Below are 16,944 nucleotides of genomic sequence, written 5' to 3' on the forward strand. Positions count from 1 at the left end.
TTAATTAAGAAAGACAAAACTAATTCTTAAGCTGCTAATAAAAGTGCTTACAAGTTGCCCTTAGTTCATTAATGGGCAGCAACCCAGCCACCAGCTTTGGCCAGCTGCATGGCTCTTTCTAGCTGTACTCTCCTGAGCTCTTGGGAAGCAGACATTGCCGGACTGTGTGCCTCCATTCAGAAGTTACTCCCTGTGAGAAGGGTTCATGGGAATCAAAAGGCAGGATCCTTATTTCCTACAGTGACCTTTGCCCTGAAGCTGCCTTGAACTGTTCCCTCAAAATAGGTTAATTTGGCTGAAAAAAACATAGTGGCCATGGTAGCGTGCTGAAAACCTGTGAGGCTCCTCCTCAGTGACTTCAGGGCCTGCCACTTTTCTTTGGGCTTTGGTGGTGGAGATGGAACCCAGGGCTTTGCACATACGAGCATCGAGCCTACCACTGAACTGTACCTAGCTTATTTCCCATTGCTGTTTTAATGGCTGTCTTAGTGAGTGGGAAGTGGTGTCTTGTGGTGGCTTCACGATGTGTGTTCTGAAAAGTCAGTGGTATTGAGCACTGCTTCATAAGTGCATTGGCCACTTCACTGTCTTCTTTGGGGAACATGATACAGTTCCTGTCCATTTACATTTGGACAGGTAGGTAGGTTTTCTTTCTAGATTGTACTGTGAGTTTGTTTGTGATGAGAATAAAGCTTTCTCATGTACTCCCTGCAGCTGCCTGCGCATCATCTGCGTAGGATCTTCCTACCCCTTCACTATCTGGAGCACTCTAAAGCCAGGTCCAGCCATTCAGTCTCAGACTATACTATTGACTTGCTTAAATTAAGATGCAAATAAGGTTCCACATTACATTTGGATAGCATGACCTTTTTAAAAGTCTGTCTGTCAATAAGTTCCTTCTTTGTATTCTCAAGGTTTATATCAGAGGAACTGTCATGTGTGCTGTACCCCACGGTGTATATTCTTCTCACTACGCCCAGTGCTTCTGTCCCTTGTTGTGAACTGGTGGGTAGATCTGGAGGGCAGATCTGGTTCCTAGTCACGCCTGGCAGAAACTCGGCTGAGAAGCTGTGCTATACAGTAGGAATGTCCGTCTTCTGGGGTGCCATTACTCCTCATTGTGTTACACTTATTCTTTTCCTCTCACTCCAGCAGGCACCAGCTCATTAACATAAACCTCTTTACAGAGATCTTCTTAATTGTGTTCCTTGATTTCCTGGCTTCTAGGCTGGCTTGCATGTGTCCCTGTGACCATCCTCATGAACTTAGGGTGCATGCTCTGGACCGTCCTGGCCAGTGCACTTTCTACCTGACCTTGGTTCTCCCTCACATCACCTAAGGGAAAGGTTTAAAGAATATCGGTGCCCTGACTTTCTCTAAAACAATTGGATCAACAGCTTTAGGGTTGAGCCAGGGAGAGGAAAAACCTTGGCAGATGATTGTGATATGCAGTGAGAATTAAGGGTCTCCAGTAAGACAGCAGCCCCGCCTTTGGAGGCTCACCAGCTCTGCCATGGCTATCTGACAGGAACTTCAGGAGGAAAGATTTATTTTTGCTAATGGTTTCCTGGCTGTTTAGCCCCGGGTGTTTGAGCAGAGCATCAAGCAGCTAGACTGTGTAATAGAGAGGGCTATTTACTCCTGGTGATGAGGAATCAGAGACTGTAAGAAGAAGGAGCCAGGGATAATATGCCTCAAGTCCCCACTCCCAGTGGACCTCCTTCCTCCAGAGGTAGGTCCTACTCCTGAAGTTTCTACAACCACTACCTGGGAAGCAGCTGTGAAAAACAAGCCTGTGGGAATAGGTGATATTCAAACTGTGACAGCAGGTCCCAACATCTGGACTTCATAGAGGTCTTCTTTCCTACCTTACAACAGCTTGGCTCAGTTTCAGGAAGGAAAGACATAGGAGCACAAGGCTGCTACATCTCTCCCCTGGGCCTTACTGGGAGGGATTAATAAGAGATTATTTTCATTGTTTTATAAATTACACCCCCTAGCATATCATACCCAGGCTCCCAAACAGCCTACAAGCCCTGCCCCTGGTGTGAAGGTAGGCACCTGGAGTGACTCATTCCTGTTCCTGCTGTAGTTTGGGGGTTTTGTTTGTTTGTTTGTTTTTTCCACTTTACATCCAAAACTGGTTCTTAATGAAGATGGCCGTACTGTGTGTTCTGCAGACTCTGCTTTCGATAGCCAAGAGCATACGGAAGTAGATGATGAAAGATGAATCATGCCCTCTGGCTCCTTGCCAGATGCCCATAAAATGGCATTTCCTTAAATAGATCAGACCTTTAATAGCTTTTTAAAGAACATGTGGTCTTTAGGGGTGTATTCTGTGGTCCTTAATTAAATTTTAGACAAATTCAAACATTTTCAGATGTGTGTGTATGTGTGTGTGCGCGCACGCATGTGCAAGCACCTGCACCTGCCTGCCTGTCTGTACCTGTGTGCATATAGAAGCTAGAGGTCTATGCCAGGTACTCCTCTCCAGTTGCTTTCCACCGTGGTTTTTTGAAACATGGTCTCTCACTGAACCTGAACTCAACAGCTAGGCTAGACTGACTGCCTGGTTAGCAAGCCTCAGGGATCCTTTGTCTCTGTCTCCCCAGTGCTGGGATTACAGGCACATGCCACACACCCAGCAGTGTGTGGGTGCTCGGACCTTAAGTCCTTATGTTCACATGGCAAGTACTGTACTAACTGATCCAGCGGCTCCTGAGTCCCCACTTTTAGGTATTTTATAGCATCTTAAACATAGAGAGAGATGTATGTATGTCTTGGCTTTCATATCCTACCCCTAAACTCTCAGGGCATTTAGAGGGGTAAGAAGACAGGCCTTCCCCCTAGGCTCATCCCCTAGAAAAGTAAAGGGGCAGGAGACTGGGCTTCTCTGCTCCAGGCCCTCCAAGGTAGTATCACAGGTGACAGCATGCATAACCAAGGAAAAGGTATTATCTATTTACATTGAAGATGGATGAAACTGTGTGTGGCTTTTTAAAGATGTCATTGCACTATGTAGCCCAGGCTGGCCTTTTCTGGTTCCCCTACCTCAGGTTCCTGTGTCACCACAGGTGAGCTCATTGGACCTTTCTCGAACTCCTGTGTTCATACACATCACAAACTTGTTTCTGTGTTCTGCTGCAGACACAGAACCAGCTGGTCTGCCAAGTTGAAAAGCCCAAAAACAATGGGAAAACTAAGTGGAAAGTATGAATTCAGAACTAAAACTGGAACTATAACTACTAGTATATGCTCACTCTGTTACCCAGGCTGGCCTCACACTCAGCATCTTCCCGCCTCAGCCTCAGAATGCTGGAACGCAGGCGTGTGCCACCTGCCTAGCCTTTCCTGCTCTCTGTTGTTGTTGTTGTGTAAGGTACTTCTTCTTCTTCTTCTTTTTTTTAAGATTTATCTTATCTTTTTATGATGATGATGATGTGTGTCTGTGTGGCATATGTACAGTTGAGTGCAGGTGTCAGTGGAGACCAGAGGCAGTGAATGCCCACGGAACCGGAGCTAGAGTCACAGGCAGTTATGAACGGCCTGATGCAGGTGCTGGGAACCAAACTTGGGTCCTTCGGAAGAACAGTACATGCCCTTCAAAGCTGAGCCATCTCTCCAACCTCAAGCTTTCTCCTCATTTTAATTATGTGTATACATGTAGGTAAGTGCATGTGACTGCGGGAGGAAGGCAGAGGTGCCCAGGGAGCTGTGAGCCGCCTGATGGAGGTGATGGGAACTTGCCAAGCATTGCCAGTGTTGCCTATGAACACTAAAAAGTCTATGCAGAAATTAGTGGACATATTTTTCTCTAGAAAAGTGAACTTGGGGACAATGAGATGGTTCAGTGGGTAGAAGTATTTGCTACCAAGCCTGATGACCTAATTCTGATCCTTGGGATTCACATGGTGAGACAGCCAACTCTTGCAAGTTGTTTTCAGCTCTACACACATGGGATTGGCTAGCCAGCACATCGGCTGTCCTGTGCGGACTGGAGAGTAACATCCTCAGCCTGTAACCCTTCCTTAATCTGCAGTATAGACATCACTGAGGACAGCCCTGGAGAATTCGGATTTGCCTTGTATACTAAAGGCTATATTTTAAAAACTAGAAATGTCACTGTAGATCTTTGTGAGAAAGTGCCTGGCAGGGTTGCAGTGGTACAGGTTCGAGGCCTCTGTACTGTGCTCCCCTCACAAGTGGCCGTTCCCACTGTAAGTGCAGAGGTGTTCTGCCCCCAGCCTTTGAGCAGCACTTCTGCGTTGCTTGCTCTCTCTTCTTGGCTGTGCATTTCCATTCATTTCCGTGGTGCCGGGGATTACACCCAGGCCCTCATGCCATGATAGGAAAGTTCCTACCACCAAGCTGCACCACAGCTCTTATCTCTCCAGCACTCTCTTCCTCTGCTTACAAGTTCCTCTTCAGTTCTTTGCTCCTCTTCATGCCCCATTAATGCTTTTTGTCAGCATGGCCACTGCTTTAGAGAGCTCCAAGGTCTCCTTTCCCCTTACCGCCCCACTGTGTCTCCTGGGTGATTCTCCTGGGGACACCGATGGTCTTACTCTGTCACTGGGTTCTCTCTCATGACCCCTGCACCCATGTCTCAATGCCTCTAGGCCCCCTCTGTCTATTTACAAAGTACCTTAAAGTTAACACACCCAAAATGTACCTTCTTGTATGCTCAAACCCTGTTTTCAGTGAGTTCTGCTTCTGTGAAGGTCACTCCAAGTCTGTGGTTCTGCCAAGAGAAGCTAGGGGCTAGCCTTAGCACTACATGCACTTCTCCTTCATGTAGTTAACCTGTTTCCAAGTGGATTTACTTCAGCTCCCATGTACATCTGTAGCCTAACTCCCTTTTCTCTGCTGTCACAGGCCTCTACAGTCAGCAGACCTAACACAGCCCAGCCTGCCAGCTCCCATTGGCTCTTCCGAGTCCATTCAACCACACTTCATTTGGCAGCTTTCTGTTGGCTCTGGACTGTGTCAGGTCACATGTGGGCTTCTGTTTTAATTGTCAACCACCCCTGAGTGTCAAGGCCTGACTCCAGGGCCTGGCCTCAGGTGAGGATCCATCGAATGGGCAAATAGTCCTCAGAAAGAACGACTGCATCCCCATACCCCTTCCTCCCACGTCATCTAGCAGGCTCAGTTCCTAGTCCGGGTGCTGGCTAACATGTAAGCTCGTGTTTAGGTGCAGACCTGAGGCCATCACTGTCTCCTCAGGTTGTCAGTCAAGTCCCCTTTACTTTCTGTTTGTTTAGTTCTTTGAGACTTTCACACAATGTGTTTTGATCATAACCCCCACACACATACACACACAGCTCCGTCCAGATTCGTTCCCCTTTCCCTGTCCATTCACTTTGTGTCTTTCTTTTCCTTAATATTTCTGTGATAAGCTAGCTTATAAAGCTTTATTTAAGGCCTGCAGAAAACAGGTCCACCTGAGGAGGTAATACTCATCTTGCTGTTTTGAAACAAATGATGATAGATTGGGTGTGTTATGTTAGTACTTGCTGCTTTGTAGTGAACAGACAATGTGGACTCTTCATGTGTCTCCTAGAGGCTTAGCAGTCCATCATCAGAGTGGACTGACATTTACCTATCTACTTTACTGAAGCCTGGGACAGCTGCTATCAGTTATGTGTTCAGGAAATGTGAGGCCTGGGCCTCCCCCATCCACAAGCTTCACACAGTGGTGTTAAGTTGGGTTTTTTCTGAGTCACAGACAGTTTAAGTTTATACCAGCTAGTTGACAAGAAAACCGCAGGTTGCCGTTTCATTTGACCACCGTGAGCAGGTGAAATGACCAACCACAGGACTGTATAGAGCAGCAGTCCCCAGACAAGTCTGGCTGCCTTTGCTCGTGACCTGAGAGGGGATGTTGAGCTCTGTACTTGCAGAGACAGAATATCAGACTGCGCCTGCTGCGCTCGGTCATCAGACTGTGAAAGAAACAGTGAGAGGTTGGTTCTGGTGACAACAGACTTGGTGAAGGGCCCAGGATTCCCCCATCGCGCCAACCTGGAACCCACTCGCAATCCAGCTTTGGGAACAGATGGTAGCATCTGCAGGGTGGAGCCGTTAGACATGGGTGATGAAGGGAAAAGCTGTTTCTCTGGTAACTTGGTATGACTTGTTATTATTCGGTGTTTCTTCTCCAAGCTGCTTACCAGTCTTGTCATGGTATCACTGGACTGCAGTAACCATGGCATGGAGAGCTTCACATGTGGACACGTGGGTGGGGGCTTCCCCTCTTCTCAAGCACCCCCCCCCCCACCTTTGCAAGCCAGCACAGTGTTTGCAGACCTTTGTAGCAAGACTTTCAGCCCTGACCATTACAAACAACAATAGTGGTTGGGGTCAGTAGACCTGCTCTCGCAGGCTTGTGGGCTTTTCCCCACTTCCTAAGGAGCACCCCTGTGTTTGAGCCTAGCATCCTTGAGTGTTTTGGGAGCAGCTCTGAGCAGAGACTAAGCTGGCTCATTGGGTTCACTGCTTAATGGACTCATAGTCCTTAGTCACCACCTGACTTCTAAATAGCTCACCTCCAGCCACCAGGGTGGGCGTGGGGGCTCAGTACTCAGCCAGCTTGTCTACATTTGGGCTTTATTTTGCTCTGAAATGTTATCATCAACTATCAAAAGCACCTCTTACCTGGAACCCCAGGAATCCTGGTCCATCCAGGAGCCATATCCTGTGTCTATTTTGAGGGGAAGAACAGGGTAAAGAGACACCAGCAGCTTTTCCCCCAACAGGGTGGGGTTTGTCAGGAGGAAGCCAGCCTTAGCCCAGCAGCTGGGGTGCAGGAGCTTCTGCTGTGCATGCAGTGAAGCCAGGCACGTCCACAACCCTGTGAGAACCACTGTGTCCTCAGGAGCAAAGGGGCACTGACACAGGAAGAAGAGGTTTGTCTTTCTCCAGCAGTCAGTGACCTCCAGCGAGATACTGCTGCTGGTCTGCAAGCACAGAACTCTGCGTGTCACTAAGACACTTCCTGCCGTGTTGTCTGTACAAGGCCTCTGCTTCAGTCACTTGGATGCAAGTCCTGGAAGCATAAAAAGGGGTTTTCTTTTCTTTTTTTCTTTTAATTTTAGTTCCATTAGAGGACTTTCCTCCTTAGCATTCTGTAAACAAAAGACCTTTCAGTTTCATCTTATATGGGACCTTGTATACCATGCCGTTCATCAGGCCTGGCCTGTTGTTTGTCTGACGTACCTTATAGGCAAGCTACCAGCAGTGAGAACTAAGGCTGAAGCTACCACCCTCTTTTAAGACTGCTCCAGGGTGAGCTGCCCAGTGGTACAGCATGGCCTTGCATTTGTGGGGACGCCCAGCCCAGCGCTGCAAAAATGATAGTAACAGAAAGCTCCAGCTAAACAAGACTTAGATGCTTCTTCTGTAGTGTTTGAGACAAAGGCTCCAATCCCTGTGATCTCGTCTGCTGCAGAGAACCCTGGGTTAGTGTTTCATCTCTTAGGTCCCAGTTTTCCTCAGATGGGGCTGGCCACCTTAGATGGCTGCTTGCTAAGATTCAGATGAGAAAAGAGACAGAGAGGCAACTGCACATGAACATATGCTTACACATTGTGTACATCTATGTCTGGAGGGGAGGTGTCTTCTAATTGGCAACTGTTACACACCATATATTTCAAGGTGACTAGAATAGCATCAGAAACCCCTTGGGAATAGTAGCTATTAGCCAGAGTAGAGACTGTGGGGAGGGGAGGGAAAAATGGCCAGAACAAAAAAAAAAAAAAAAAAATGGTCAGACCCAGGCACTTGGGGAAGAAAGATACCAATGAACACTGGTGGGAGCACCTTTCAGTTGCTGTTCACACTGGGTGGGAGCACCCTTCCGTTACTGTTGACCCTGGGTGGGAGCACCCTTCCGTTACTGTTCAGGTGCAGCACTTTGGCCACTGCCAGCTTACGCCACCCATCCTTCCAAGCCCAGTCAGGTTGCCAGCTTTCTCCATACTAGTTTATAGCAGTTGAAGTCAGCCAGAGAAGTGGGAAACAGCAGGTGGTCAGGTTATTACCCATTGCTTTTGGAGCCTCTGCACTTAGCAAGGTGTGCTTGGTGAAGGTGCTGCCCGAGGGCAGTGCTTTGTGTACACAGACAGGGCAAAAAAATGCACTTGCTGGTGTAGCCTGTGAGAGCTGGGCCCCATGCTGCTCCATGAAGGGACTGTTTAACTGTTAGACACTGGAGCATGGGGACAGCCTCCAGGCACAGAGCTGGTGTCCAGTGTTTATGAAAAGAAGTGGAGGTGGTAAATGCTTTGCCAGCTGTTAATCTGGAGCTCCATGTAGTTGTGGAGGGTTCTCAAGGCTCGGGTGTTTGTCTTACATAGTGAAATTAGACTCTGTTGCCCCAGGAGACTGACTCTTAATGCAGTTGAAGGAGACATGCTATAAACTGAGATGTGAAATGAGGAGTTGGGGAGCTCTTCATAAAGTGTGTGCCAAGGCCTGATGGATTTGGGGTGCTTCACACCATCAGTGTACATGTCAGTCCCCGTGCAGAGCACACTTTTTTATATATATATATGTCTACCTCTGAGATGCACAGTGGCTAGAAGGATGGGAGTTTACTGGGGTTCCTTAGAGGAGCATGAGCAAGCAGTTTCTTACTGGACCATGGGTCAAAGGCAGCAGTGTTATCAAAAAAAGCCCACTCTCGTGTAGACTGTTCACCAAAGCCAAATCTCGCAGCTCCTTACACAGCTTGCAGGCAGATAGGAGAGTCTCCTCAGTGTTGCTAGTGTTTGTCTATTGCAAGCTAGCTTTGAACTCAGTCTCCCTGAGCACCAGTTGCAAGTGTGTGCCACATTGCCTAGCTTGAAGACCTTTTAAATGCTTCGAGAAACAAGAGGGACTTTACTGGTTATCATTCACATCTGGCAGTCTACATTGTTACCACAGCAGGCATTGGAGAGGCCTTCCATGTGTGGAGCAGCTTATAGATTGTGTCTCAGGCCCAGGCTTTACCAGGCAGGAACACAAATCTGAAATTGGTAGGTAGATGGGTAGAGTGGGCGATCCATAAAGATCCATGGTCGCAGTGTAAGCACTGGACGTGGCCCATATTGAGGTCACGTGATGGGGTGGGGGTGGGGTTCTGTGTCCTGCCTTCTTGAGAACTGAGAGATCATACTCATCATCAGAAAGATCACGCTGCATCCCTCTTTTTCTTTTCCCTCAGAATATTGACATCACAAACTTCAGCAGCAGCTGGAACGATGGGCTGGCTTTCTGTGCATTGCTTCATACCTATCTCCCAGCCCACATACCTTATCAGGAGCTGAACAGCCAAGATAAGGTGAGCCAGAAGGATGGTACCTTGTTGGTGGGTCGCTCATTCCAGCCTTGCCTCACAGTAGCCTGTCCTGGCTCATTCCCCTGGATGCATTTGTTTACACTTCAGACAGCCAGTCCCTGGTCTACCCACTGCCCATGCAGCAGCATTCCTAGTGGGAGTAGTTGGCTCTCTTTGGTTGACACATTTAGAATCAAGGGCTTTAAGAAGTCCCAAAGAAAGATAATAGTGATATAAATGGTTGTGGGGCAATGGGGCTGTGGGCTGTGAGAAGCAGCTGGGTGCTTGGTCAAACATAAGCCTGGAACCCCGGACCCTTACTGGACGGACCCTTACTGGACGGCAGGAGTTAGGCTCTGCTCCCAGGCCCTGGTTCTTTTCATTTAGCTTCAGCCCTCTACAACCCCTCCCACAGAGAGGTCTATGACCTACAGTCTCCAGGAACAGGCCTCAGGCCCTAGAGAGATGTACCTACTAATGAGATGCCTGAAGGCCAGAGGGTGGAGCCAATTAAGCATTCTTCCCCCGCCCCTCCCCCTCTCTCCCTCCCTATTTAACTCAGGACTGCCCTGAGTTTCAGGGGGGTGCATCCAGATCCATCTGCATCGGCCATGACATTAAAGCCTGTAAAACTCGGGCTTTCTCGTGTCACTGGGGCTGTATCGTGAGGAACTGTGGAGAAGGCCTTTAATGAGCTGCTATAGCCACAGCCACCGCGCCTAGCTTCCCTCCTGGAGGAACCTTCAGTGCTTCCAGCCAACTACCCACAAATGGTCAGGGCAGTGCCAGCTAGCCTGGGCTAGCCTCCTATCACCTCAGGACCAGCACTTCTGTTCAAAGCCTATTCTACACCATGGGCCTCAGAAATGACCAGTCTTGTGGTCCCAAGCTATGGTTCAAGGTGTCCCACCCTGAAGGTTCTTCAGGTCCTTCCTGCTTTCCTTTATGGCAGCCAAACCCTGTAGAAAACCTTTGGAGATTCCACGGGGGAACGGTCTTTAGATAGGTGTCTGCTTCTAGCTTTGAGGGTCTGACTCCAGTTGACTTCAGCCGTTTTGCTAGAATACAACTTTCTGAGTGAGGGGGAAAAGTAGCTAGAACTGGAGCTGGCCGCAGAGGAGAGTCAAGGCCCTGAAGGTTAGTGTCATCCTGCACGATCTTCAGTTGTCTACACGCCCACTGACCTGATTTCTCTTACAGAAAAGGAATTTCACCCTGGCTTTCCAGGCAGCTGAAAGTGTTGGGATCAAGTCCACTCTGGTAAGCCTTTACTGAGGAAAAGTGGTCACACTGGGCTGGGGATGTGACACACAGGATCTCAGATGCAGTACAGAGTGCTTCTCTTGAGGAAGTATCCAGAGGAATAGGTAGCTCTGACCACAGTCCCAGAAGCCCTTATATGGGGCTGTTCTTCATGATTGTCTGTTTCTTAGCAGAATCTTTGGGTTCAGGGCAAAAGTGCCACAGAGCTGTGTGCCTTTTGTTGGTCTGGAGCAGTGTCTCTCAACCTGTGGATCATGATTCCTTTAGTGGTCAAATGACCGTTTCACTGGGCTCACCTAAGACCATCGGAAAGCACAGATATTTACATCACAATTTATAACTGTAACACAATTACAGTTATGAAATAGCAATGACGAGAGTGTTATGGTTGGGGTCACCACAACGTGAGGCACTGTAGTAAAGAGTCACAGCATTAGGAGAGCTGAGAACCTCTGGTCTGGAGGATGAGGGCCAAGGGCATCCTGAGCCCAGAAGACATCTGAAGTTGATGGCACTGTCCACAGTTCCTCACGGGGGCTGTAAGAAGGTGCCGAAAATGCTGCTTATGATGCAAAACACAGGTTGTGGGAAATGGGGGACATTTTTAGGCTTCTGCCCTGCCTGCCCCTGCTGGGCTCCCACAAACAGACATCTGTCAGTTCTTGCTGTCCTCTCTAAGCCTACCACATCTAGATGCAAAGAGATGCCTCTGCACCAAGGGACTTGCTCCACGTGAGTAACAGTGACAGTACCCAGACCCCCTGCTCAGGGCTATGTACAAAAGAAAGGACCCTGTTGGACTAGACCATTCTTAGGATCCTAGGATACCTGCAGGTCTCCAGGTATGTCTGCTTAGCTATAGGTACCCATTTCCTTGACTTGTAGCAACTGTGTGACAGGAAGAAATATTTACATTAATAGTTACACTGTAACAGTGTTCACCTGTAGTGTGTCTTGGAAACTCATGAAACATGCTTGCTTGGGTTAGTTTCTATCCAGCTGTATAGGAAGAGGTCAGCTGCAGTTATTGTAGTAGAACATTGCACACCATGTACAAAGTGTTGTCACACATAAAACATGGCTAGGTGTTTTAGCCTAACAAAGTCTTGTAGTCAAGATTTGTTCACAAGCCAACTGACTTGTTTCCTGTCTTAACTTGCTCAGGACAGCCCTTCTCATCCCATATGCTCAGTGACATTTCTGGGTTCCTTGACTATGGAATAGTCTCTCTGAGGACCTGACCCTGCTCCTTAGTTACAGAAGGCACTTGTTACAGGTGCTGAGACTCTGGGGCGGGAGCTGCTCTGTTTCTACACCACACGTCACTAGTATTCTATAGAAGGCAGCTAAAACAGAAAGTCTTTGATAACTTGTGGCACACTATGGTGCTATGGACCTTACAGTGTCTCCAGAGAACAGCCTAGAAAGTCTGGGGAGAGTTTCCACTTGATAAGCTGTGGCTGGGGCAGAGAGGAGTGTGACTGGGGTGATGATTCCGGTACTCAGGAAGGAGATGCTCACAGGGACCTTTGCGGGTAAAGCAAGTCTGGAGGCCTCTACTCCGAAAGAGGCTGCACGCCTTAGACTAAAGGCTGTCTGCTGCTTCCTGGGACTAGAGGCCCATTGGGGTGGCCTGGGAGGGGAAACGAGTCCTAATTCGGCTCCTTCTCCACAGGACATCAATGAAATGGCACGCACTGAACGGCCCGACTGGCAGAACGTCATGCTATATGTCACGGCCATCTACAAGTACTTTGAAACCTGAGCATACAGGAGCGGCTGCTACCAGCTAGGGACCTCTGCAGTCACCAAGTGACACCAACACCATTAGCTAGAACCCCTAAAGCTTTCAGCGACTCTGGGCCTCCCGGCAGGGAGTGTGCTCAGCTCTAGGCCTCTGCATTGGAACTGGAACTGCAGACCAGGGCTCTTCCACATGGCCGTCCTCGGGATCAGAGTACAACACACTGCCAGCCTACTTGGGAGACCATCCAGCTCCATCAGTGCCTGGAGTGTAAAAAAACATAAAGGCTGTGCCCAGCTCATCTTGGGAAATGGGACTACGTTGTGGGGACCACGGATTAGTGAAAGCTTTAGCCACCGAACTCCTTGACTGTCATCCACATGATTCCCAGTGCTGGGACAGAGCTGGTCTTGGTCCCTTCATGTGGGCCTGGGTTCTAGGAGTGTGTCAGAGAAGAGGGTCAGTACCCCTTCCATGTGAGAGGACCATCCTAACCCATGCAGTTAACTTAGGAGTGTTAAAACCTAACTTATAGGCCCACAGCTAGTTGAGTCTACACTGCCACCAAGCAGATTTTTGTCAGCAGCAAGAAGCAGGTGGCACACTCAGTGGGTGCTCAGCCACTTGCCGGTAGCACCAGGGAAAAGACTGGTCACAGGAGTTCTCCTCGTTGAAGTTGTTGTTTTATTATAAGCAATATTGGTGAACTAGCTCCTATTCTGTTAGTACCAAAGTTACATTGTTTTAGTAAGCATAGACATAAAACACAGAATGTGGGCATTAGCATGGAAAGAGTAAGGAGTCATGCCGGAGGGAAGAGGACGTGCTTTAGGGAGCCACAGATTCACGTCACACTGATGGCTGCCCCTCCAGGGCAGGAGTTAAGACAGTGCCTTAGCCCTGCACCAGGACAGCAGAGCCTACACCTGCATGAGTATGCTGCATGTTGATGGGGGTTCTAGGAGAGGTGACTCCATGCTGTGCCTGGGCCATGGGGCCTACATCACGAGCCACGGCCTTACTCGGTTCTGTTGCTTTCTGGCTGGAATTGAGCAGCCTCTTTTTGAGAATTGGAAGCCCTTATTTCACGTGCCTGACTCAGAAGCTGTTGTTTGAACAATGTCAAGACCTGTTGCTTCCAGGATACACTTATTTGCCACGTGCAAGGCAAGGCACCATGCGGAAGACTGGCCATCAATAGAACTGGGGCCACAGCTTTAGTAACAAGATGGATGGTGGGAATGTCTCCCAGGAGGCATGCCTGGCCAAACATGGACTGAGTGAGGTTCTGTATTCGAGCATAATGCTACAGACTGGGAATTTGTTGTATCTATGGAACCTAGAGAAGGAGCAGTGTGAAAGAAAGTAGTTATTAGGAAGTGGCCTGTGTCTGTATGTGTGGCCATCAGACGGCCAGTCCCACCCATCCACACTGCTTAAATGTCCAAATCTGGCAGCTCATGCTGCAGAGTGTACCAGAAGACCCCTATTGTTCTGTCTGTCCCAGTGCCTCTCTGGTCCTCCTTGGCCCAATTCTGTTCTTGCTCTTGTTCTGCTGATGAACTCCTGTTGGGATGACTATTACGTGAGAATCACTGTTTCTAAATGAGTCTCCACTGACTTTCTCTGAGCTTCCAGCCTCTGCTGTATTTGCCTTCACTGAGGCCTGTCCACTGTGCACCAAGGTGTTTGGTCTGAGGCCAGGTTTTATTTATTCTTATGAAAAAGGCGTGTCTTGTTAAAGAGACTTTCCTGGGCTTGCAGTTCACAACTTCTGTCCCTTGCTGGCTATATGAGCCTCATGCCAGCGTAGAAGCTGCCAGAGTTTTCTGAAAGGATTTGGAGTGAGTCGGCTGCTGCTGAAGGGGTATGTTCATAGAGAAATAACATTGCTGTTCTGGAATCTGGGGCCCTGGGATAGGCCCAGAGCCAAAGGCAGGGACAGATGGTGGGCTAGAGGAGACCCTCTCGCGTGCGCGCACGCACACACACACACACACACACACACACACACTGGGTGCCCAACACAACCAGGGCCAGGCTGCCCATGTTTGTGTGAGGGTCCACAAGTCTACAGCTGTCTCCAGACCATTGCTTTTTGCCTTCTCCAATGGGCCCCTTGAAGAGCACTGTTGGCCCTCTGGGCATGCTTGTAGACAGCCATGTGCTGTTAAAAGTAGTATCTGGGAGTTGTTAGAGTGCCTGTCTACAACGCACGAGGCCCTGGGTTGATCCCCCCCACCCCTCACCACATACACCGAGTGTGGTGCGTACCTATAATTCTAATACTTGGGAAACAGAGGCAGGAGGATCACGAGTTCAGTGTCACTGTTGATTACATTGTGAGTTTGATGCCAGCCCTGGCATGTGAGACTCTGTCCCCCAAAAAGGTGATATTTGGAGGTTCTCTCATTCTAGGGCTGCTTCCTGGGAAGCTCCAAGATGTAAGCACGCCTCTTTCCTAAAGCACAAGCTTCACTACAAAAGGGCCAGTTACCTTTCTACTGTTCGCAGTCACAGGCTTCTGCTGATGAATGATACTTTGTCATTTTGTTCTAGTAAATACTCTTGAATGTATTAAACCGTCATGCTTTGATTTCCTAGTTTGTTCTCCCTCCCCGCTGTCCCTCTGACCTTACACAAATCATAGCTCTCAATCCTCCTGTGGAATTGGAGTGGAAGGCAGGTGTGCCTGCCTCAGGTTCACCTGCTCTAGCACCCTGCCATGTGGGCCCAGGCAGGTCTGAACAGAGGCGGGAGGAAATGGATGAGTCCAGAGGTTCCGGCCTGCCCTGAAACCACGTGGTAACTATGGTGGGTATCAAGATCCTATCTTCAAGCCAGCCCACACGTTTGATCCGGATGTCCCAAGAGTTAACATTTATAAATGCTAACTTCTTAGAGTTGGATTTTAGGGTGTATAAAATTACAGGGGTGGGGATTTCTACCTAGAGGCAGCTACATAAGTAATTTTTCCCTGTGCACCCTTTTGTTTTAATGTCGGGGCTCAAACTCAGCAGGATATTGCACATGACATGCAAGTACTGTGCCTCTGAGCTGTACCTCAACTCACTGGTTCTTGTGTGTAGTGTTTTCAGATCCAGTGTGATCAGGTTAGACAATGCTGTCTTTCAACTTTGTACGTAACACATGCAGAAAGAAGTCTGTGGACTTACCCACCTGCACTCCGGGTATCCATGATAAGCTGCCTGGACCTGTTGTTACTCTCTAGGACTTGGGGGTCCCAGGAAGTTCAAGACTCTTGCTGGGCTGAGTTTAGATGGGTTCTCAGAGTGCCCACAAGCCATGACGTCTAGTGAAGCCAACACTGCAGGTGCCCAGGACAACCCATGAGACCCTCACTCAAGCCTGGAATAGAGTACCTATGCTGAATTCTTGGAGCAGTCATGGCAGAGGCTGGGCAAGGGATGCTGCAGCTCTCCCTCAGTGTCTGAACACTGCATTTGTGTCCTAAGGAAGACACTGAGAACTTGCTGTGTGGCAAGAGGAGAGCTGACCCTGTCCGTGGGTCTCTGGTCTGTCCCTGAGACAGTATGGGCCCCTTCAGAGAAGGGGTTTCCTCAACTCTGCCCACTTGTCATATGCTGACCCCGAGGGGCTCCTATGTAACTTAGTTTATCTAGCAGGAGTCCCACAGTGATACATCTTTCTTTATCATAGACCTGTTGTTGCCTGTCCTAGCCAGTACCTTGATTAGGGGCTGGGGGTGGAGGTTCAGCGCTTCTGTGAAAGGCAGCTCTTAGAAAAGGAAAATGGGTTCCTGGGAAGAAAGAGGTAACTAGAAAGTTCCCCAGACCCCTGAACCTATACTCTCTGGGAGCCAGGGCTCCCAGTAGCCAGCTCTTGTCCTATCCTGACAGGGTTAACAGTTCCCAAAGTCTCGGGGCGGTGGGGGCGGGGGGGGGGAGCTATATTGTTTGTATCCCTCCAGTGGGAACTAGTCAGATGTGAATTGTCTCAATGTGAGGCTAACATGTGAGGGTGGAGTCCAGGCTGCTGTGACTCTATTCTGATGGAACTCTGACAGCAGCAGGTTGGATTCCCCAGGAGGCCATGTGGGGACAGAGGAGAGGAAGCCACACTTCTAGGGGATACATCGGCATCGGGGTGGGTCGCAGGCACGTGGCTTACCCAGAGCAACCTGGGAGGGCTGGTCTTTGTCACAAAAGTTCCTAGAGGGTGTCTGCCATGCCCTGTATGTGAGGAGGGACAGCAGGATCTCTGCAGTTTGGAAGCTGAGCCCTAAGAAGACGGAGAACAAGATCTCGGAATGGCTTCAAGCAAGCGTGTTCTACATGTGGTTCCTGGTGGACCCCAACATTTGGGATATGCTGGAACTGTTCGGACCTCTGCAGGATCCACTGCCAGACACCCTTTAATGTGAGGGAGGCCTACTGGGTCCCAGAACTTGGGGTATGGGGAGCACAAGGAGGAGGCTTAGGGCCATCCTTGGGGGTGCTAAGTAACAACCCCTAATCTAAGGAGCTGCAGAGTGTTGCCACTATCCACCATGAGGCCAAGCAAGATGGCTGCACACACCTCAGCTGTTTTCCTGTCTACAGTACCACACCAGATTTAGCTCCAAGGTTGACTA

General features: G+C 49.1%; 1 protein-coding gene across 1 annotated transcript in view; it reads left to right on the forward strand.

Moving 5' to 3' along the window:
• Positions 1–14,925, forward strand: part of Specc1l (sperm antigen with calponin homology and coiled-coil domains 1 like) — a 104,890-nt gene extending 89,965 nt beyond the window's left edge. The window contains exons 14-16 of the mRNA XM_034524357.2: positions 9,209–9,325; positions 10,523–10,582; positions 12,261–14,925. Of these exons, the coding sequence (XP_034380248.1) occupies positions 9,209–9,325; positions 10,523–10,582; positions 12,261–12,350 (267 nt within the window). The 3' untranslated portion in view covers positions 12,351–14,925. The remainder of the gene's footprint in view (positions 1–9,208; positions 9,326–10,522; positions 10,583–12,260) is intronic.
• The last annotated feature ends 2,019 nt before the right edge of the window (positions 14,926–16,944 follow it).

Source organism: Arvicanthis niloticus, chromosome 20 (genome assembly GCF_011762505.2).
Source record: "Arvicanthis niloticus isolate mArvNil1 chromosome 20, mArvNil1.pat.X, whole genome shotgun sequence".
Lineage (NCBI taxonomy): Eukaryota > Metazoa > Chordata > Mammalia > Rodentia > Muridae > Arvicanthis > Arvicanthis niloticus.